This window comes from Danio rerio, chromosome 3 (genome assembly GCF_049306965.1).
Source record: "Danio rerio strain Tuebingen ecotype United States chromosome 3, GRCz12tu, whole genome shotgun sequence".
NCBI classification, from domain to species: Eukaryota; Metazoa; Chordata; class Actinopteri; order Cypriniformes; family Danionidae; genus Danio; species Danio rerio.
Window position 1 is genome coordinate 5,206,914 of NC_133178.1, and position 22,087 is coordinate 5,229,000.

The following is a 22,087-nucleotide window of genomic DNA, read 5'->3' on the forward strand; positions in this document are numbered from 1 at the left end:
GAATGGCGCTGCGCAAATTGATTGTTTTGCGCGTTTGACGCACGTTTCGCGCGAATTGCTTGATTTCAAAAATCTGATCTTCAGCGGACATTTGCGCCGCGTTAACCAATCAGTAGCTTGCTCTTGTGGGGGCGTGATTGTGACGTACACCTGTTGTTGGAGTCCCGGGGGAAATCCTCCAGCCGACACCAGCAAAAAGTTCATCAAACTGGGCTGGGATCTGTCAGAAGCTCCGCTGAAAGCCTCCATCATCCAGGTTCAGTTTCTGGAGGAGTTTATGAGCTCACAGAGCTGGATACACATCTGAAAGAATCTAGTGGACTCAGACACGGCTCTAAACGTATCGCGTTGTTTGTCAGTCGTCATAAAGCACATAAACACTGTTATTTTCTCAATAAAATCCATGTTAGCCATTAAGCTATGAAGCTAGAGTCACCGGGCAGACAGAAGCCCTGCCCATCACGCGAATCCACGTCTGTTCTGAAGTGAATTTGACGCGCGAATGAAGTGGGGTTTGACGCTTGATCAGAGCGAGTAAACTCAAATGTTCACGTGGCTATTTACGCGAATATCGCGCGTTCCGCGTCTGGCGTGAACGCAGCATAAGATTTATATGTACAAATATGATTAATGATTAATGTGTTTCTGTTCTCCAGTGCGTCTCCGGTGTGGGGTGAGGATCTGCTGACCAGCTGCGGGTTTCTGCTGTGTAAAGGTCTGGTTTCGGGTCTAGACCTGATCTCCGTTCAGCTGTCATCCGGCGCTCGCCTGTTCTCCTTTCTCTCTCTGGCCTGGGGTTTCGTGGCGGACGTGGACATCGAGAGTGAGACATTCCGGCAGATCGGCGCGCTGCGGTTTATCCTTGGCACACTTGTGCGTCTGGCATCACTGCGGATATATCAAGGTAAACTGGCCTATTTACCTGCTGGAGAAACAGACTCTGTGTCTTCCACAGGTGAAAATCTCCTGAATGACCACCTGATGGCGCCATTCGGGCAGCCTGTACCGCAGAATTGGACACTTGTAGAGGAGCGCGAGTTTGTTCTGGTACTTGCGATGTTTCAGTCGCACCTGAGTGAGGATCTGATGGCGGCTCCAGGAGCACGTGCTGATGACGGGATTATTCACCTATTTTACTTGACTGCAGGAGTTTCGCGTGCTACACTGCTACGCCTCTTTCGCGCCATGCAGAGCGGGACGCATTTGGACTGTGGATGTGCACATTTGGTGTACGTGCGCGCACAGGCCATTAGATTAGAGCCGCTGAGTGCAGACGGGGTGCTGACGGTGGACGGAGAGCGAGTTCATTATGGACCTGTTCAAGCTCAGGTGCACAGAGCAGCGGCGCGCATCATCTGCTGATACACACTTGAATTTGAAGCGATAGCTCACTCAAAAATCGAACTGAACTGAAAAACATAGGGCGGCACGGTGGCTCAGTGGTTAGCACTGTCTCTTCACAGCAAGAAGATCGCTGGTTTGAGTCCTGGCTGATGCAGTTGGCATTTCTGTGTGGAGTTTGCATGTTCTCCCCATGTTGGCGTGGGTTTCCAAGGGTGTTCCGGTTTCCCCCACAGTCTACACATGCACTATAGGCATACCTGCCAACATTTGTCTCTAAAAATCTGGGAGAAATTACAGGAGTTTTCAAGGAGAAATAACAAAAACGGGAGGGTGGCGGGAGATCAAATACGGGAGACTCCTGGGAAAAACGGGAGTGTTGGCAGGTATGACTATAGGTGAGTTGGATTAACCAACTTGGCCGTAGTGTATGAGTGTGTGCGTGAATAAGTGTGTATGGTTTCCCAGTACTGGGTTGCAGCTTGAAGGTCATCTGCTGCATGAAACGTATTCTGGAATATTTGGCAGTTCATTCCGCTGTGGCAACCCCTGATAAATAAGGGATAATGAATGAATGTCACCCTTTTTTAGTTACTTCAGCCTAAATTAGATAAAATATGGACAAACCTAAACACTGGGGTAATTCAGTTCAGTCTTTATTAATCTTTTTATTATCTTCATCCTTATTTCTATAACACTTTTTACATTGTAGATCTTGTCAAAACAGCCAATTAAAAGAGTTAAAATTGGACTTATAACTTTAATACAATAAATGAACCCCTCGGTTGGTGTTTGTCCATAAATTAACCCAACATTGGGTTGAAATAACATGTATTGTCTTGTGTTTTGGGGTCTCTGGTGTATAATGCTGGATTTCTGCTGCTGCGATGCACCAATCTTGATTTACAGAAGTGCCAACAGTGAACATTGATGATATAGCTGCTCATCTTTATTTTTCTAGAAGTCTAAATGTTTTATGTTTGTTAATATTATTATATAGCGATAGTTCATCCAAAACTTTAAAAGGTCTCTCAGTTGACCTTGTTTTCCTTCAGTCGAACATTAAAGCAGATTCTGAGCTGAATCTGGTCATTGGTGATTGATATAATGGCAGTGAATAGTGACCGCTTTTTTAGATTATCAACAAACCAATGACTGTAAAAAATATGGACGACGCGACAGCCCTTTTTCCCACTGAACGCCTTGAGGGCAAAACGCCTTCTTGACGGGCACAAACTGTCGCAAAAGACTGCTGAAATTGGAGCCAGACATGCGCAGAAGGACTGTCTGATGGAGCCAGAGGAGGAGCCGCGAAAATGAGCGGAGTCGAGCTTCCAATTAAACGCTTTATGTAAAATCAACCACGCCCCCCGAACTTCTCAGCATGCGTTTGCTGTCATATCAACACAAATGGATGTAATAACGTTAACAAATATGAGGGTTTTATATATTCAATCGCGCCAGCTCCAGGCCGCAACACATAACTTACTCGCGGCGTCGCGGGCTGATTCCGGCTCGCATGCGGCAGCGCCTGCTCGCTCGGCCGCCGCATCTGGCTCGATTGACTCGGGCTGGAATTGGGTAGTGAGTCCAGGCATCCGGAGTAGGTCCAGCAGAGGTAACATTAGTCAGTCTGAGCTCTAAGAGATAAGTCTCCGGCTGGCAAGAATCTAGCCGGAACTGTGTTTTGCTATCTGGGTGGCTAAGCGTGTATCAGCAAACTAATTAAGCGCTAAAAAAGCCCTGAACTTAGCGAATAAACAGTGTTCCACCAGGATCATGTATGTCAGAAACTATAGTTTACTGCTGAACTCATTTTGTCATGGTAAAATAACACAGAAATGGAATAATAACATTTCAGTCTACTTCAGTCTCCTGCCGAAGCTCAGACGCGCTGCTTTGAGAAACTGTCAATCACAGCTGTCAATCACGATGACACGCCCAGCATTAAATTACTGCTAAAAACAAACTGTTTACAATAATGAAGATCTGCACCTGTTTCAGCACAATAACCAGTGCCTTAATCGACCAGAACTATCTTTCGGGACATTTTATTGCAAGTGTAATATTTTTTTTTATTTGGGCTCAAGTCTCCTTCATTAACACGGAGGAGGCGGGCTTTATGACTTGTACTGCAGCCAGCCCCCAGGGGGCGATCTAACGGCCGAAACCTTCACTCAAACGTAGGCTTGCGGCACACTTGCAACAAACACGTACATATGAATCCAAACTGAGGTCTTGTGAAGCAAATCAGCTGGTCTGTGTAAGAAATTGAACATTATTTACAATATTATTAGCTTTAATATCACCACAGTCATATTATCTTGCTGCTCAACCCTGCTGAAAAATCCAGCTTAAACCAACCTAGGCTGGTTGGCTGGTTTTAGCTGGTTTACCAGCCTGGTTTTAGAGGGGTTTTGGCCATTTCCAGGCTGGTTTCCAGTAATTTCCAGCCTGGTCTTAGCTGGTCAGTCTGGAAAATGACCAGCTAAATCCAGCTAAAACCAGCTTGACCAGCCAGGTTTAAGCTGGATATAGCTGGTTTTGGCTGGACTCCCAGCTTGGCTAGGCTGGTCAAGCTGGTTTTAGCTGGTCATCTCCCAGCCTGACCAGCTAAGACCAGGCTGGAAATGGCTGGAAACCAGCCTGGAAATGGCCAAAACCCCTCTAAAACCAGCCTGGTCGACCAGCTAAAACCAGCCAACCAGGCTGGTTTAAGCTGGATTTTTCAGCAGGGAAGATCACTGAAGATAAGCAATGCTGAGCCTGGTCAGTACCTGAATGAGAAACCACATGGGAACACTAGGTTGCTGTTGGAAGTGGTGTTAGTGAGACCAGCAGGGGGCGCCCAAACTGCAGTCTGTGTGAGTCCTAATCCCCCAGTATAGTGAAGGGGACTCTATACTGTCAGTGGACACCGTCTTTGGGATGAGATGTTAAACCGAGGTGGCACTTCCATGGCTCGTCTCATAAAGAGTAAGGGTGTAACCCCAGTGTCCTGGCCAAATTCCCTCCATCAGACCTTACCCATCATGGCCTCCCAATCATCCCCATCCACCGAATTGGTTCTATCACTGTCTCACTCCACCTATAGCTGGTGTGTGGTGAGCGCACTGGCGTCGCTGTCTTGTGGCTGCTGCACACTGATGGTGGTGTGGAGAGACCACATTAAATTAATGTTTATTTTTAATCTCAAAAACGGGTAACTATTGACCTGCATTATATAAATTGGGCACAGATTCAGCTCAAAAACCTCTTTAATGTTCGACTGAAGAAGAATAAGTTACCTACATATTCAGTGTCTTGAAGGAGAGTGAATTGTAAATGTTCATTTTTGGGTGAACTGTCCCTTTAAGAGGGGTTTGACTATAAATGGTTTCTATGTGTGTGTGTGTGTGTGTGTGTGTGTGTGTGTGTGTGTGTGTGTGTGTGTGTGTGTGTGTGTGTGTGTGTGTGTGTGTGTGTGTGTGTGTGTGTGTGTGTGTGTGTGTGTGTGTGTGTGTGTGTGTTAATGAACACCATCAGGGCAGAAGTTTTTGTGTCTTTTGAACATAATTATTTCTCTTCCAGCCATGAAACTGCTGTACTGTTATATTAGCTGATATAGATTGTGCTGCCTTCAGATCCTTGTGGCAAATTATAGCTCGCATTTACTCACAAGTTATGTATATTATATACACTCAACGGCCACTTTATTAGGTACACCTGTCCAACTGCTCGTTAACACAAATTTCTAATCAGCCAATCAGATGGCAGCAGCTTAATGCGTTTAGGCATGTAGACATGATCAAGACGATCTGCTGCAGTTCAAACCGAGCATCAGAATGGGGAAGAAAGGGGATTTAAGTGACTTTGAACGTGGCATGGTTGTTGGTGCCAGACGGGCTGTTCTGAGTATTTCAGAAACTGCTGATCTACTGGGATTTTCACGTACAACCATCTCTAGGGTTTACAGAGAATGGTCTGAAAAGAGAAAATATCCAGTGAGCGACAGTTCTGTGGGTGCAAATGCCTTGTTGATGCCAGAGGTCAGAGGAGAATGGCCAGACTGGTTCCAGCTGATAGAAAGGCAACAGTAACTCAAATCGGATGGTCAGGTCAGAATTTGGCGTCAACTATCCTACCTTGTATCAACGGTTCAGGCTGGTGGTGTAGTGGTGTGGAGGATATTTTCTTGCCACACTTTGTGCCCATTATTACCAATTGAGCATCATGTCAACACCACAGCCTACCTGAGTATTGTTGCTGACCATGTCCATCTACTTCCAGCAGGATAACACACCATGTCATAAAGCGCAAATCATCTCAGACTGCTTTCTTGAACATGACAATGAGTTCACTGTACTCAAATGGCCTTCACAGTCACCAGAGCTCAATCCAATAGAGCACCTTTCTGCAGCAATTGCAGGATGCTATCAAGTCAATATGGAGCAAAATCTCTGAGAAATATTTCCAGTACCTTGTTGAACCTCTGCCATGAAAGATTAAGGCAGTTCTGAAGGCAAAAGGGTACTAGTAAGGTGTACCTAATAAAGTGACCGGTGAGTGTATATAATTACCCCTCCTTTCATTTGCTTTTGCCATGTTTGTTTTGTAGCCTGCCGATTAAAATAAATCTCTTAAGGGCTGATGATAATATTCACCTTAACAGATTTAGCAATTTTTAAACATTTTTTAAATCATTATTTCAGCCAAGCTAAAATAAACAAGACTTTTTTCAGAAAAAAATATAAGAGGAAACACTGTAAAAAGAAATGTTAAACAGCACTTGGGGAACATTAAAAGAGATGACAAATTTCTTAGGAGTGCAAATAATTTTGTTTTTAACTTTATATATATATATCTATTAGACAAAGAATCAATGGATGCATTGGGAATTTTTGAAGTTTTAAGTGATTAATGCAATAAACGAGGAGCAAATGATGCACATGTTATGATGCAAATCTCTAGCAATTGCATTTTAAACACCTTCCAAATGCAATATCAAATCGACAAGAGCATCTGCACACAATCAACTTTTCATTTTCTTTAAATGCTTACATAAACACTCATCAAGCAAGGCGATAACAGCTAAATAAAAACAATGAAAACACTTACTGCTGCTGGTGCTCCTGCATGATGATGTCACTTCCTGTATAATGTAATTTAAGGGGACAGTTCACCCCAGAAATGTAGTGTCAAGTGGTCGCAAACGTTTATGAGTTTCTTTATTCTGTTGAACCCATAAAGAAGATATTTTGAAGAATGCTGACAACTGGTAACCACTGACTTCCATTGTAGGACAAACATGCACAGGTTTTGGGTTCAACAAAAAGAAAAGTAGAGACCAACTGATCATTTTGGGGTGAACTGTCTCTTTAAGGCAGGGGTGGCCAATCCTGTTCCTGGAGATCTACCTTCCTGCAGATTTCAGTTGCAACCCTTATCAAACACACCTGTCTGTAATTATCAAGTGGATTTTAGGCCCTAATTGGTTCAGGTGGGTTTGATCAGGGTAGGAGCTAAACTGTACAGGAAGGTAGATCTCCAGGAACAGGATTGAGCACCCCTGCTTTAAGGGTTATTCAAATGCACATCCACTCATAACCAAAGCTTGAGCTTACAGTCATTCCAGCGTTCTCTTAATCGGGAACTAATGCAGATTTCTGTTTTACAGTGTACAATATTCAGCTAGCCGTGAGGTTTTTGGCTATTATTAATAATAAACGAGTCTCAGAGGTGCTTTTATTTTGCATATATTGTAGCACAGACTGTAATCGAACTGCAATACCTTCTTTTAAATGTACATTTTGTTCCTCGGAAACTTGAACATTGTGTCACGCTGGAGTTCAGACCAGCCACATGCAGACCAATAGACAGATTCAGGTAAAGATGCCTGATGGGTGTAAAGCCATATGGAGTTGAAATTCTGTAAATAAATGATTAATGATGATGGGAAATCTTTATGTTTGTTTGTCTTTGAGGGGTTTTGAGTTTTGCACATGCAGTGTGAAATTCAGAGAGAGAAAAAAGGTGCTTTGGTTTGTTTATTGAATTAAAAATGTGTGTATGGCTGCAACAACTGTACTGTGATATTGAAATAGCATTCTCTATACTTGCCTATATATATATATATATATATATATATATATATATATATATATATATATATATATATATATATATATATGTGTGTGTGTGTGTGTGTGTGCGCATCAATGTATATATTACATAATATAATATATGTTATGTTTTATATTTTTCCAAGTCATACATTTGTATGAAAAAAAAGATTACAATAAAATTTCAGGTGGCAAACTCTGTGCATTTATTAACAATAATAAAGGCAGAGTGAAAATAAACCAATTTGTCTTGGAATTCTTTGCGTAAATATATTATTTATGCTTTTATTATGAAGTATTGAATTGGTTATCTTTATACTACAGGGTGGGCCATATATTTGGATGCACCTTAATAAAATGGGAATGGTTGGTGATATTAATGTCCTGTTTGTGGCACATTAGTATATGTGAAGGGGCAAACTTTTCAAGATGGGTGGTGACCATGGTGGCCATTTTAACGTCGGCCATCTTGGATCCAACTTTTGCTTTTTCAATAGGAAGAGGGTCATGTGACACATCAAACTTATTGGTAATATCACCAGAAAAACAATTGTGTGCTTGGTTTTAACGTAACTCTATTCTTTCATGAGTTATTTACAAGATTCTGACCACTTATAAAATGTGTTCAATGTGCTGCCCATTGTGTTGGACTGTCATTGGCAACCCTCTTCCCCCACTCTTCACACACTGATAGCAACACCGCAGGAGAAATGCCAGCACAGGCTTCCAGTATCCGTAGTTTCAGGTGCTGCACATCTTGTATCTTCATGACCCTCTTTCTTGATTTTGCATTTTTCAAACACAGATTTGAATGCAGTGATAGGAAGGATTAATAAACATATGCAAATCACCATAATTTATCATTTATGATGAGTGGGTGTTGAGATCCTGATCTTTTAATGATTAATTGTGCAGCTTATACTGAATGCATTAATTCAGGCTAAACAAGTAGGGAAAGAAAACACCTTTAATAAGAAACCCATCACATTTCGAATAACCCACCACAACCTCTTCCGTCATCATTATATTTTATAGGAAGCCTAAATGCTTTCATGATTTGAATGACGCGAGAAGCGATCTCTCTTGTGTTCCAAACCGTGGGTTGTGATCCGTACAAATCACAGATCAACCGTGAACCACGACACTCACATATATATTTATATTCTAATAAATAAATAAATAAATAAATATATATATATATATATATATATATATATATATAAAAATATATATATATTTATATACATATATATATATATATATAAAAATATATATATATTTATATATATATATATATATATATATATATATATATATATATATATATATAAATATATATATATATATATATATATATATATATATAAATATATATATATATATATATATATATATATATATATATATATATATATAAATATATATATATATATATATATATATATATATATATATATATATATATATATATATATATAAATATATATATATATATATATATATATATATATATATATATATATATAWAWATATATATATATATATATATATATATATATATATATATATATATAAATATATATATATATATATATATATATATATATATATATATATATATATTTATATTTATATATATATATATATATATATATATATATATATATATATATATATATATATATATATATATATATTTATATTTATATATATATATATATATATATTTATATTTATATATATATATATATATATATATATATATATATATATATATATATATATATATATATATATATATATATATATATTAGAATATAATGTTATGAGCTTGAATTTAATGTTAATGATTTATCAACATTATCGCATACTGTGACCCTGGACCATAATACCCTAAACCTAAAAGTAATATGTTGCACTGGTATATTTTTGGAAAAAGCCAACAACACATATTACACAAAAAATTCCAGAGACATTCGTTTTATTTAATATCAAGTTTAATATTAATATCAGGTTTAGTTTATTATATATAGTTTAAAAAGGAACTCAGCCCATTCATCAAGATGAACCAGAAAATATGCAACTGGAATAAAAGACAGAAAGAAATAATTGATAAAACATAATAAAAAGTTTCCTTGGATTATTATATATAAGATTGAAAAAAAAAAAGCCCTAGAAATGTCCCTTACTATGTAGCACTTAAACCTTGTTAGCATTCTTGCCCGTCGTCTCTTTACTTCTTGGTGAATTTGTAGCTGGAATAGGACGGAGCGTCTACGGTGTCAGTGGAGGCTGCCGGAAACAGGAGCAGTCCCGTGCTGTGATCCCGCTTGCATCGAGCCATGGCCTCTTTATATGTGATTTTATCCTTTTTTACGGGATCCACAACGTTCTTCACTAAGGCCAGATCATCTTGGAGTTGCTTGGCCATCGATGTGTCGATCAATTTTGCATCAATTGCGTTTTGCAGACCGATGCGACCTGCTCGGTTTGGGTCAACAAGGCCACCGGTTAACAGCTGTGCCTCCATAAACCATATAGCACTATCATTTGGGATCCATCCTCTACGAGCGGCTTCTGCCACTGACATGCGCTCTTTAGACACAGGGTCTTCAAACCCAGTGAATGCCTTTTGGGCACTGAGGAGTTTGTGAAGTTGGCTGGAGTCGATCAATCCACGCTCTGCAGCCTTATGAACGGACAGCTTGTCTTTCTTATTGAGGTCCACAATTCCTCCAGTAGCAGCCTGAGCTTCGAGGAGCCTCATTGCGGTGTCTTGATCAATCAGTTTGCGTGTTAGGGCACTTCTTACAGACATTCGGCTTTCTGTGGTGATGTCCAGAATGCCAGAAATAGGGTAGAGCTCATCTCCGCTTGTGTTCAGAGAGTTTAAGTTGCCGTTGCTGGAGTAGGATGTACGCCGTGTCAGTGTTGAGGGGCTGTAGCTGGAGTTTGTCTGAAGGGATGTTGTTTGTGTTACACTCGAGGGAGGAAAGACTGTTGATTTTTTTTCTCCTGCAACCAAGAGAGCGAACTCCGAAATGGTCATTTTACCATCTCTGTAGCGCTGAAGGTCATATTGGGTTAGTCGTCCATTTTGGAGAGCCGTCTTGATGGAGTACTGCTTTCCACTTTTACGATCTTGCAGGAGTGTGACTTCACCGTCAGGTCCCGTGGTTGTGATTTCTTCCCAGCTGCACTCCAGCTCCTGCAGGTGGATGTACTGATTGCGGTCAATCAGGCCCTCAAGATAGGCGTCGTATGGAGACATGTCTTTGCCAGTCTCTGGATCCAGAATGGTGATTTTGGTAGAGACGTTAGTTTCTCTGGTGTTTGTCTCTGTATTCTGCACAGACTTTGCCTCTTTTTGGAGCTCGATGAGAGTTTTTTCCCGAACGTTGATCAGTTCTTTCACCTCCAGGATTTCCCTTTCCAGGCGCTGGATCTCTGACTCCATCTTGATGCTCTTTTGTCTGCTGAGTTGGTTCCTCTCGCTCAGGAGTTTGGTCTGTTGTTGGAAAGTTATGCTGATCTCCTGCTTTTGAGTCTCCAGTCTTTTCAGCTCCTGGAGAAGTTCGTTTTGCTCCCTCTTGATCCTATCCCTGTTGGCAATCAAGGTGGTCTCCTCTTGAGAGAAGTTTGTCCTGGTGGTCTGAATTCGGGTGATTTTGTTTTTCAATCTCAGCAGTTCTTCATCTTTAAGGGTCCTGGTACTCTTCACTTGAGAGACTTGGGTCAGAAGGCTCTCTCTCTCTGCCTCCACTGCTTGGTCCTTCTCAACCCTGATCACCTCTTTGTGGATGATCCTCTCAACAGATTTCTCCTTGGTCAGGGACTCAATCCTAATTCTGAGGTTTCGGATCTCTCTCTCCAGTCTTGAAATGCTGGCACCCTCATTGTCAATCTCAGTGCGAAGCCCAGTGATAAGTTTGTCGACTTTAGAGTCTCTCTCAACTTTCAAAACCTCCTCAATGACGATCTTTTCCTCAACAGGTTTTGGGCAGTTCTCAAGTTCATAGATTCTAGCCTTGATTTGTCTCAACTCTGTCTCAACCATTACCTTCTTCTGTCGATCCACAAGCTCCAGTTTTTTCTCCAGTTCCAGGATTACAGATCTCATCTGCTGCACCTCCAGTTCTAGCTGTCGTCGAACCTTGATAGTCTCTTCCAAAGTCCTGACTAATCTCTCATGAGTCTGAATCTGACTCGGATCTGTCTGGAGACGCACTATTTCTTGGACCACAACTCTTTCCTCTGGTTTCTGTCTCTCGAGCACAATGTACTTGTTTTGAAGATCAAACACATTCTCTTCCACTGTTCGGCGGCATTGAATTTCCTCTCTGACTTCCTTCCTAAGACGTTCAGCTTCTTTCTCCAGAAGAGGGTCATTTTCATACCTTATCAACTCTTTGGTCACCACTTTCGTTTCCACCTTGGATCTTTCAGCCTTCCACTCATCCCTGTCCTTGCGCAGACGAAACACACGACTCGTAGTAGAATCGTAGTTGGTACGCAAAATGGTAAGCTGCTCATTCAGCCTCTTAATTTCTCTGATAATCTCAGGGCTCCTCTCTTCTTTCACAACCTCTCGAGTCACCTCCTTCAGCTCAACTTTGGGTTTCTCGGCACGCAGAGTCTTCAGATCCACCATAATTAAACTAATCTCACTTTCAATGCTAGTGCGGCGTTTGCCTATTTCGATAAGTTCGTTTCTCAGCCGTCGAAGCTCCCTCTCCGTCTCAGGATCAATCCTGTAGATCTCATGAATGATCTCATTGAACTCGATCTTCTGTCTGATGGTTTCTACTTGGGAGTAGCGGACCTGAAGGCTGGAGATCTCTTTCATCAAAATACTGTACTCTTGGATCAGCTCTTCCAGGGTCACACGAAGAGTTCTGGACTCTTGTAGGAGGTCAGCATCTTGTTCCACCCTCTTTACCTCTTTGATGATAGTTTTGGGTTGTATGGTTGGAATAATTCTCTCCAAGTTATTGATCTGACTCCTAATAACGAATATTTCATCATTCAGGTTCTTGCATCTGATACTCTCATCCGATATCTCGCTCTTGAAGCTCATTACAGTTTTCAGCATTTCTGGGTCCTTTTCCAGCCTCACAACCTCTTTAAGGATGACCCTTTCCTTTATCACAGGCTTCTTGTTCTCCAGGACAGTTACCTCCGTTCGGATGTTAACTGAATTACTCTCAAGCACTCGAATTTCCTCTTTTAGTTTAAGTATGAGCTCCCTAATCCTCGCTGCTTCCACATCTAATTTGGGGTCACGCTCAATTTCTGTAACCACCTTTGTCACCAACCTGGGCTTTACTTCTACAACATCTCGCTCACGGCTGACAATTTTTTGCTTGAAAATCTCAATTTCGGATTGCATTTCGGATCGCTTGTAGATCTCGTCTGCTATCCTCTTCTTTAGCACCTCCAAGTCAGCCTCAATCTTCGGATCACGGTAGTAATGCACTGTTTCCTTTTCCTCCACTCGCTCCACACCTCGGCGACTCTTCAGGGACACCAGTCGTTTCCTTTGGGCAAATAGATCATTCTCAGCATGTGTACGACGAGATATTTCCTCAAAAAGCTCTTGCTTCAAGCCGTCAACTTCCTCCATTTCTCTCTGCTGACTTTGCATCTGCAGTTGCTGCTTTACGACCACATGGTTCACGATTTCTTCATTCTGATCATAGGGTACAAATACAGATTCATTGAGTTAGTTAGGAAGTTCATAGTTCTCTCTAAAAGCTTCCATTGCAAAAATGTTGAAAAAGTACCTTGTAGATGAGATCTTTGGCCAAGTACAGTTGATTCAGAAGCTGGTTATTCTCAGCAGATACTTCAGAGTATAGATTCACAACATCCTTTTCCTAAAAAGTAAACAATTAGACAGATATTTAAAAGGGAACATAAATGGTAGGTATATCCTGGATGTTATGGAACCCAGCCTACCTTCTTCTTCACAAATTCAGCCAGGGTTAAGTGATCAAGTCCTTTTGAATTAATTTCCGGCTTTCCCAATGCACTGCGGTATTTGTTAGAATTGACCTCATACTCCTGAAGACACAGAAACAACAGATTATTTTTATTAAAATTGAATCTGGAATGAAGAGCTGTGATTGTTAGAGAAATCAATTTTGCACCTATTCTGACCATTGCTTTTCTCTCTTGAATTGAATCCGAACTTAGTTTTTTACAGAAGATAGTGCTTTAGGACAGCTTTTAACTGCAGATGGCGCTCAAGGGTGTTTTTAACAATACATTAACGATTATGACCACATCTCTACTGAAATACATTGCAATATGAGTTCAAGTTCAAGATGGCCAACGCACATTGAGAACGCCCTGCAGCTCCTCGGAAAGTTTCACGATCCTGTTCACATCGTCCTGCTTCCTCTTGATGTCTTCAACTGCTCTCTGCAACCGAAAACAAATTCAAACGATTAAATTTTCCGCACAACGAAAAAGAACAAAAGTTAAAGTTGTTTTTACACAGAATGATCAAATTATTTATCAAATAATTCAAACGCAAACCCAACAATACAATTTAATACTGACCATCTGCGAGTTTTGCTTGGCATAGACTTGCGTCATACTTTCACCAGGCTGCACCTTGTTGTTGGGCATGTTGATGAGGAAAGCAGTGAGCGATTGGTTGACGCTCTGAAACTCCTGGTACTTACTGACAGCTTCTTTCAACAGAGTTGCCCTGTTAAGAAAATACAGATGCAGTTCAAATGTCAAAAGAATTTTTACTCGAGAAAGCCTCAAGTAAACAATTAATAAAATTAATTCGGTATCATTCATTCATATTCTTTTCAGCTCAGTTCCTTTATTAATCAGGGGTCGCCACAGCGGAATAAACCTTCAACTTGTCCAGCAACTTCTCCAGCGGATGCCCTTTCAGCCACAACCCAACACTGGGAAACACCTTTCCATTATTGCATTCACACTCATACACTACGGCTAATTTAGCCAACACAATTATGCCTACAGCGCATGTGTTTGTACTGTAGGGGAAACCGGAGCACCCGGAGTCCACCATCAAATGTCTGCGTGAAGGAATTGTGTGGAACCCAGCATTTTTTAAAGGTGTAAGAATAAGTTTGGGCACCCCTACTCTAGTGTTAAACGGGCAGATGAAGTGGGACGCCTCACCTCTGCTGCAGCTGGCTGTTGATGTTGGAGTATCGGTTCCTCAAGCGCTTGACTTGGCTCTCCTGATGGCGGATATCCGGGCAGAACTCCTGAAAACTCTTCTGCAGGGAGCTGCACGTCTGCTCGGTGGCCTCCAGCTCACCGTTCAGCTGCTGAATGTCTCCCTTCCTGGATGCAACGTCCTTACTCAATTGCTATGGAGGAAAATAACAATACTGATGCTGATGAGGCACATGGTAGCGTTTTGAGCAATGATTTTATAAATGGGTAATCAGGTGAGACTCAGAGTAACTAATTAGGGCTATGGGTAGTCATTATTTAGTCATGTAGCAGACACCATTTTCCAAAGCAACTTACAATTGAGACCTTCAGCAATTCAACAAGAAGAGGCAATGCACAACAACAAGTGCTAATTAAATGAAACTAGAAGCTAGTGCTCAGAGAATAAAGTGCTAGAGTATGAAAGGAGTGTGTTTCTACAGGTGGTTTGTCAAGCCCACTCACCTGTGTGACGCACACTCTGAATTGTATAAATATGAGTGAACAACTCTATCAAATCCTACAGATAAAGTGTGTGTGCAATGAGTGTGTACCTGCAGTTGTCTGGAGTGGTTGCGAATGGCATTGTCTTCGTCTAACAGCCCCGAATCTGCACACAGCTGATCCTCGAAGTCCGTCAGCACACCGTCCACCATCCTGATCTGCTTCTCCAGGAACATGGCAGACGTGGCCCTGAGGAAACAAACCTTACACTCAGAACAGTTTCATCCCAGTCTAAGGGAAAACACCAAAACTATCGTTAGCCAACCAAGATGGCAATTTCTGTCATGTTATATGGTATGGATAACAAAGATTCACTCAACTCACAATTTGGTTCAATTTGATTGGATTCAATAGTCTAATAATGCAGACCCTAATATGTGATCATGGACCACAAAACCAGTCTTAAATTGCATATTTTTGGCAATAACCAAACTTAATTCGGACAACATTTAAAGGCTAATTTCATGTTTTGTCAATATATAGATTATTCGCAACCCTCATATTTTAAAATAGTTGTACCTCAGCCAAACATCGTCCTATATTACCAAAGAATACATCATTGGATAGCTTAATAATTCAACTTCATATAATGTAAGAACCTTAATTTCCAAAACAATTACATTTATGACTGGTTTTGTGGTCTATGGTCACATATTTGAAGTATTTGGAAGAAATGTTGTTTTCCTTTTATGGGGAAAATGTCATTAGAAAAGTGGATAATGAGGCTCAACACATTATAACAGTGTTTTACAAGACCAGTAAACACATTATTAATAAAGTATACATCCTAGATCATGTGGGCGAGAACATGAAGAAGTCATACAGTATCTGACAAAGTGTAAAGCTGGGTTCACACCAAATGTGGAATTAAGTATTTGCACAAGTAAGTTACAGACAAAGTCAATGCAAACATATGAATAGGGGCTTAAGTAAGAATGATGAAATCCCGTTGCTGTTCAAAACCAGCCTAGAGCACAGACTGCTGTTAAAAACTAATATAGAGTGCCATTTGCTGTTAAAACTAGTGTAGAGCGATGTCTGCTGTTAAACTCTAGCCTAAAGTGCCATCTACTGTTAAAAACTAACATAGAGAGTCATCTGCTGTTAAAACTAGTCTAGAGCGCCGTCTGCTGTTAAACGCTAGCCTAAAGTGCAGTCTACTGTTAAGAACTAACATAGAGAGCCATCTGCTGTTAAAACTAGTCTAGAGTGCCCTCTACAGTTAAAAACTAGCCTAGAGCACCCTCTGCTGTTAAAAACTAACCTAGAGCGGCATTACCTGTTCAAAACTAAAGCAACTGCTACTGTTAAAAACTAGCCTAGAGCACCCTTTGCTGTTAAAAAACTAGCCTAGAGTGCAATCTACCGTTAAGAACTAGCCTAGAGCACCCTCTGATGTTAAAAACTAGCCTAGAGCAGCCTCTGCAATTAAAAACTAGCCTAGAGTGCCATCTGCTGTTAAAAACTAACATAGAGAGCCATCTGCTGCTAAAACTAGTCTAGAGTGCCGTCTGCTGTTAAACGCTAGCCTAACGTGCCATCTGCTGTTAAAAACTAACATAGAGAGCCATCTGCTGCTAAAACTAGTCTAGAGTGCCGTCTGCTGTTAAACGCTAGCCTAACGTGCCATCTACTGTTAAAAACTAACATAGAGAGTCATCTGCTGTTAAAACTAGTCTAGAGTACCGTCTGCTGTTAAACGCTAGCCTAAAGTGCAGTCTACTGTTAAAAACTAACAATGAGAGCCATCTGCTGTTAAAACTAGTCTAGAGTGCCGTCTGCTGTTAAACGCTAGCCTAAAGTGCAGTCTACTGTTAAACTAAAATAGAGCGCCATTTGCTGTTAAAACTAGTCTAGAGCAATGTCTGCTGTTAAACGCTAGCCTAAAGTGCCGTCTACTGTTAAAAGCTAACATAGAGAGCCATCTGCTGTTAAAACTAGTCTAGAGTGCCCTCTACAGTTAAAAACTAGCCTAGAGCACCCTCTGCTGTTAAAAACTAACCTAGAGCGGCATTACCTGTTCAAAACTAAAGCAACTGCTACTGTTAAAAACTAGCCTAGACCACCCTTTGCTGTTAAAAAACTAGCCTAGAGTGCAATCTACTGTTAAGAACTAGCCTAGAGCACCCTCTGCTGTTAAAAACTAGCCTAGAGCAGCCTCTGCAGTTAAAAAACTAGCCTAGAGTGTCATCTGCTGTTAAAAACTAACCTAGAGCGGCATTACCTGTTCAAAACTAAAGCAACTGCTACTGTTAAAAACTAGCCTAGAGCACCCTCTGCTTTTAAAAACTAGCCTAGAGCGCCATCTGCTGTTAAAAACTAACCTAGAGCAGCATTACCTATTCAAAACTAAAGCAACTGCTACTGTTAAAAACTAGCCTAGAGCAGCCTCTGCTGTTAAAAACTAGCCTAGAGTGCCATCTGCTGTTAAAAACTAGCCTAGAGCACCCTCTGCTGTTAAAAACTAGCCTAGAGCGCCATCTGCTGTTTTACACTTGCCTAGAGCACAGTCAGAAAATTAGCATTAGAGAAAAAAAACATCCCATGAGTAATCTAGAGTAAGAGAAGCTCTTCGCCTAAAGAGAAACAGACACAATGAAAACGCAATCGTTAGCTCCGCCCACACTCCACATCTCTACTCCACCCACTTGTAGCAACATTTATCATCAACAGAACATCCATATATTTATACAGTCTATGTTTTTAACTAACATGGTTCAAACGATGGATGCGCAACATTTATAACAAAGTTTATTTATGAAATGATGCATCATGCTATTGTATTTTAGTCATGAGTTACTTTGTTGCAGACAGTGTTTGTTTTCTTACTTCTTGTGGTATAGGTCGGAGAGTGCGCTGATGTCATCAATCTTGTTGTTGACTTTGCTCAGTTTCAGAGGCAGCGAGGATGTGGTGGGCCCCAGGGGCTTCTGGGAGATCAGGGGTTGCATGTCCCTCTGAGCTGAAGCTTTCTCTGCCTCCAGATTCTTCAGAACCAATGCAAAACTCTGCAGATCAAAACAAACAACAGGGTCAGAGTTATTTATTTATGAGGTTTACGTGGGTTTTAAATGCCTGACCAAGTAAAAAAATTATATTTGGAATCATAGAGTTTTAGCTTTTATCATTTTTATTTACAAAAAACATTATCTTTGAGAATGTTATTGTTTTCCTAATTGCAATTTTTGTGTTCACATTTTTTTTTGTTGAACTTTTTGTGGTACTAGCCTAGCCTGGCTACAATTAAAAACATGCCTAGATCGCCATCTGCTGTTAAACACTATCCTAGAGCGACATCTGCTCTTAAACACTATCCTAGAGCGACATCTGCTGTTAAAAAGTAGCCTAGAGCGGCATCTACTGCTAAAAGCTAACCTAGATTGTCATCTGCTGGTAAAAAACCAGCCTAGAGCACCATCTGCTTTAAAAAAAAAAACTAGCCTAAAGCGCCATCTGCTGTTAAAAACTAGAATAGAGACCCATCTGCTTTTAAAAAACTAGTCTAGACCGCCATCTGCTGTTAAAAACTATAGTCTAGAGCACCATCTGCTATAAAAAAACTAGCCTTGAGCGCCATCTGCTTTTAAAAACTAAAATAGAGACCATCTGCTTTTAAAAAACTAGTCTAGACCGCCATCTGCTGTTAAAAACTATAGTCTAGAGCACCATCTGCTATAAAAAAACTAGCCTTGAGCGCCATCAGCTGTTAAAAACTAGCCTTGAGCACCATCTGATGTTAAAAACTAACCTAGAGCGCCATCTGCTGTTCAAAAGTAGCCTAGAGCGCTATCTGCTGTTAAAAACCAGCCTAAAGCGTCATCTGCTTTAAAAAAAAGCTTGTTGCTCTTAGTTGTGTAAATTGCTTCCTTGTCCTCATTTGTAAGTCGCTTTGGATAAAAGCGTCTGCTAAATGACTAAATGTAAAAAACTAGCCTAGAGCACCATCTGCTGTTAAAAACTGTAGTCTAAAGCGCCATATACTGTTAAAAACTAGTCTTGAGCGCCATATGCTGTAAAAACTAGCCTAGAGCACCAACTACTGTTAAAAACTAGCATTGAGCTCCATCTGCTGTTAAAAACTATAGTCTAAAGTGCCATCTGCTGTTAGAAACTAACCTAGAGCGCCATCTGCTTTAAAAAAAACTAGTCAATACAAAAAAAAAGACTAAAAAAGCTAGTCTAGAGTGTCATTTGCTGTTAAAAGCTAGCTAGCCTAGAGCACCCTTTGCTGTCAAAGACTAGCTTATAGCGCCTCCTGGTGTGGAAAATGTTGTGGGAAAGCTTGAAGCTGCCTGAACAGTATTAGGTTTGACCATAGTATGATAAGGTCTGTTTCACATTACTACTCTTGGGTGGATGATTGTTTGTTTCTGACCTCCTGGTCTTTGATTCTGGCAGACAGGTCTCCGACAGGCGCGGAGCGGTCCAGTGGAGTTCTGATGCGGTTCTGCATGTCTTTCTCCAGCTTCAGCAGGTCTGAGTAGATCTGGTCCAGACGGCTGTCGATGACACTGGCCTTTGCACTGTCAGGAACAGTGGCCACAGCGACTACAACACAAACACCACCATTTTACTCCAGTTGAATCCATTTAGGTTAGAATAGATTGTTTTAGCACATTTTTAAATAAAAGAGTTTTAATTTCTAATAACTGATTTCTTTGATCTTTGCTACGATGACCGTAAATAATATTCATTCATTTATTTTCTTTTCGGCTTAGTCTCTTTATTAATCTGGGGTCGCCACAGCGAAATGAACCCCCAACTTATCCATCATATGTTTTAAACAGCGGATGCTCTTCCAGCTGCAACCCAACACTGGGAAAAGTACATAATATTTGACTAGATATTTTTCAAGATACTAGTATTCAGCTTAAAGTGACATTTAAAGGCTTAACTAGGTTAATTAGGCAAGTTAAGGTAATTAAGCAAGTCATTGTAAAACAGTGGTTTGTTCTGGAGACTATCCAAAACAAATATTGCTTTAGGGGGCTAATAATATTGACCTTAAAATGGGTTTAAAACAACTAAAAACTGCATTTATTCTAGCCGAAATAAAATAAATCAGAATTTTTCCAGAAGAAAAAATATTATAGGATATATAAATGAATGTTGTGCTTCATACAGTAAAAAATAAATACATATATCAAACCTTGTTTGACGAACTGCACCACTTCAATGTTGGGTGTTTTGGCCTGAGCCTGTAGAGCCGATCTGGTCCTCTTCAGATCCGAGAAATCTCTGCTCAGGCTGAATAGATAACATAGATCATTCGGTCATGTTAAAGGAGAAAGACATTAAAAGCATTTAAAGCATTTCCGAGTGCAGCTTTTCCAGCAAAGTACACTACCTGACACAAGTCTTGTCGCCTATCCAAGTTTTAGAAACAACAAACAAGAACATGACTTCTAGTTGATCATTTGGTGTCAGAATGGGCTTTTATGAAAGGTAAAGGCCTCTAGATTACGCTTAAATTACCGAAATAAAATATGATTAGGCCTTGGTTTTTATGATTTTATTAGGACAGCAAAGTCTAAATAGTTTATTATTAGCCATTCATTAGGATAAATTATTATGAAAGCGACACAATTGCATTTTTTTATTGTCCAAAATTTTGCTTTACATTTAAAAAATGTATCCAAAAAAAGTTTAAATTAATTAAAAGTGTAGTTAATTAATTTATTAATTAAATGCATTACTATTTTTATGTATGTTTTAATGCCATATCAGCAGCATTGGTTATAATTATGGCAACACTTGTACTAAAAGTAATCAATATTTATTATTATAATTAATATAATTAACAATCATAGCTATTTTTAAATAATAATCATACATTTTACAAAAAAAAAAACAATAATAACAATAAGATAAAATAAAATAAAATAAAAAATGCAAAAATAAAGAAATAAATAAAATAAAATGTAAAATAAAATTAAATTAATAAAATTATTTAAAATAAATAAATAATCATAACAAATAAATAAAATACAATAAAAATAAAATAAAAAATTAAATTAAATTAAAGTTAAAATGAATAAATAAAAATTACATTAAAATAAATAAATAAATAAAAAATAAAAAATATATCTAAAATTAAATAAAATAAATATAAAAATGTAAATTAAAAATTAAAAAAAAAAATCATAATTAAACAAATATATAAAATAAATAAAAAAAATACATTAAAATTTAATTAAAAATTAAATAAATAAATAAATAAATAAATAAATACAATTAATTTGGTGTCAGAATGGGCTTTATGAAAGGTAAAGGCCTCTAGATTATGCTTAAATTACCAAAATAAAATATGATTATGCCTTGATTTTTATGATTTTATTAGGACAGCAAAGTCTAAATAGTTTATTATTAGCCATTTATTAGGATAAATTATTATGAAAGCGACACAATTGCAATTTTTTATTGTCCAAAATTTTTCTATACATTTAAAAATGTATCCAAAAAAGTTTAAATTAATTAAAAGTGTAGTTAATTAATTTATTAATTAAATGCATTACTATTTTTATGTATGTTTTAATGCCATATCAGCAGCATTGGTTATATTAATGGCAACACTTGTACTAAAAGTAATCAATATTTATTATTATAATTAATATAATTAACAATCATAGCTATTTTTAAATAATAATCATACATTTTACAAAAAAAAAACAATAATAACAATAAGATTAAAAAAAAAAAAAGCAAAAATAAAGAAATAAATTAAATAAAAAGTAAAATTAAATTAAATTAATAAAAATATTTAAAATAAATAAATAATTATAAAAAATAAATAAAATGCAATAAAAATAAAATAAAAAATTAAATTAAATTAAAGTTAAAATAAATAAATAAAAATTACATTAAAATAAATAAATAGAAAATCAAAAATATATCTAAAATTAAATAAAATGAATATAAAAATGTAAATAAAAAATTAA

The 22,087-nt window shown here is 38.7% G+C and overlaps 2 protein-coding genes across 2 annotated transcripts in view; one reads left to right on the forward strand and one right to left on the reverse strand.

The window, feature by feature from the left end:
• Positions 1 to 2,738, forward strand: part of sphk1 (sphingosine kinase 1) — a 58,730-nt gene extending 55,992 nt beyond the window's left edge. Inside the window, exon 5 of the mRNA XM_073944041.1 lies at positions 657 to 2,738. Within this exon, the coding sequence (XP_073800142.1) occupies positions 657 to 1,362 (706 nt within the window). The 3' untranslated portion in view covers positions 1,363 to 2,738. The remainder of the gene's footprint in view (positions 1 to 656) is intronic.
• Positions 2,739 to 9,421: 6,683 nt separating this feature from the next.
• evplb (envoplakin b) overlaps positions 9,422 to 22,087 on the reverse strand; it is a 44,582-nt gene continuing 31,916 nt past the window's right edge. Inside the window, exons 13-22 of the mRNA XM_073943944.1 lie at positions 20,299 to 20,396; positions 19,525 to 19,697; positions 17,979 to 18,157; positions 15,200 to 15,338; positions 14,607 to 14,800; positions 14,007 to 14,157; positions 13,782 to 13,865; positions 13,401 to 13,505; positions 13,226 to 13,318; positions 9,422 to 13,131 (exon numbers count right to left, since the gene is read on the reverse strand). Of these exons, the coding sequence (XP_073800045.1) occupies positions 9,676 to 13,131; positions 13,226 to 13,318; positions 13,401 to 13,505; positions 13,782 to 13,865; positions 14,007 to 14,157; positions 14,607 to 14,800; positions 15,200 to 15,338; positions 17,979 to 18,157; positions 19,525 to 19,697; positions 20,299 to 20,396 (4,672 nt within the window). The 3' untranslated portion in view covers positions 9,422 to 9,675. The remainder of the gene's footprint in view (positions 13,132 to 13,225; positions 13,319 to 13,400; positions 13,506 to 13,781; positions 13,866 to 14,006; positions 14,158 to 14,606; positions 14,801 to 15,199; positions 15,339 to 17,978; positions 18,158 to 19,524; positions 19,698 to 20,298; positions 20,397 to 22,087) is intronic.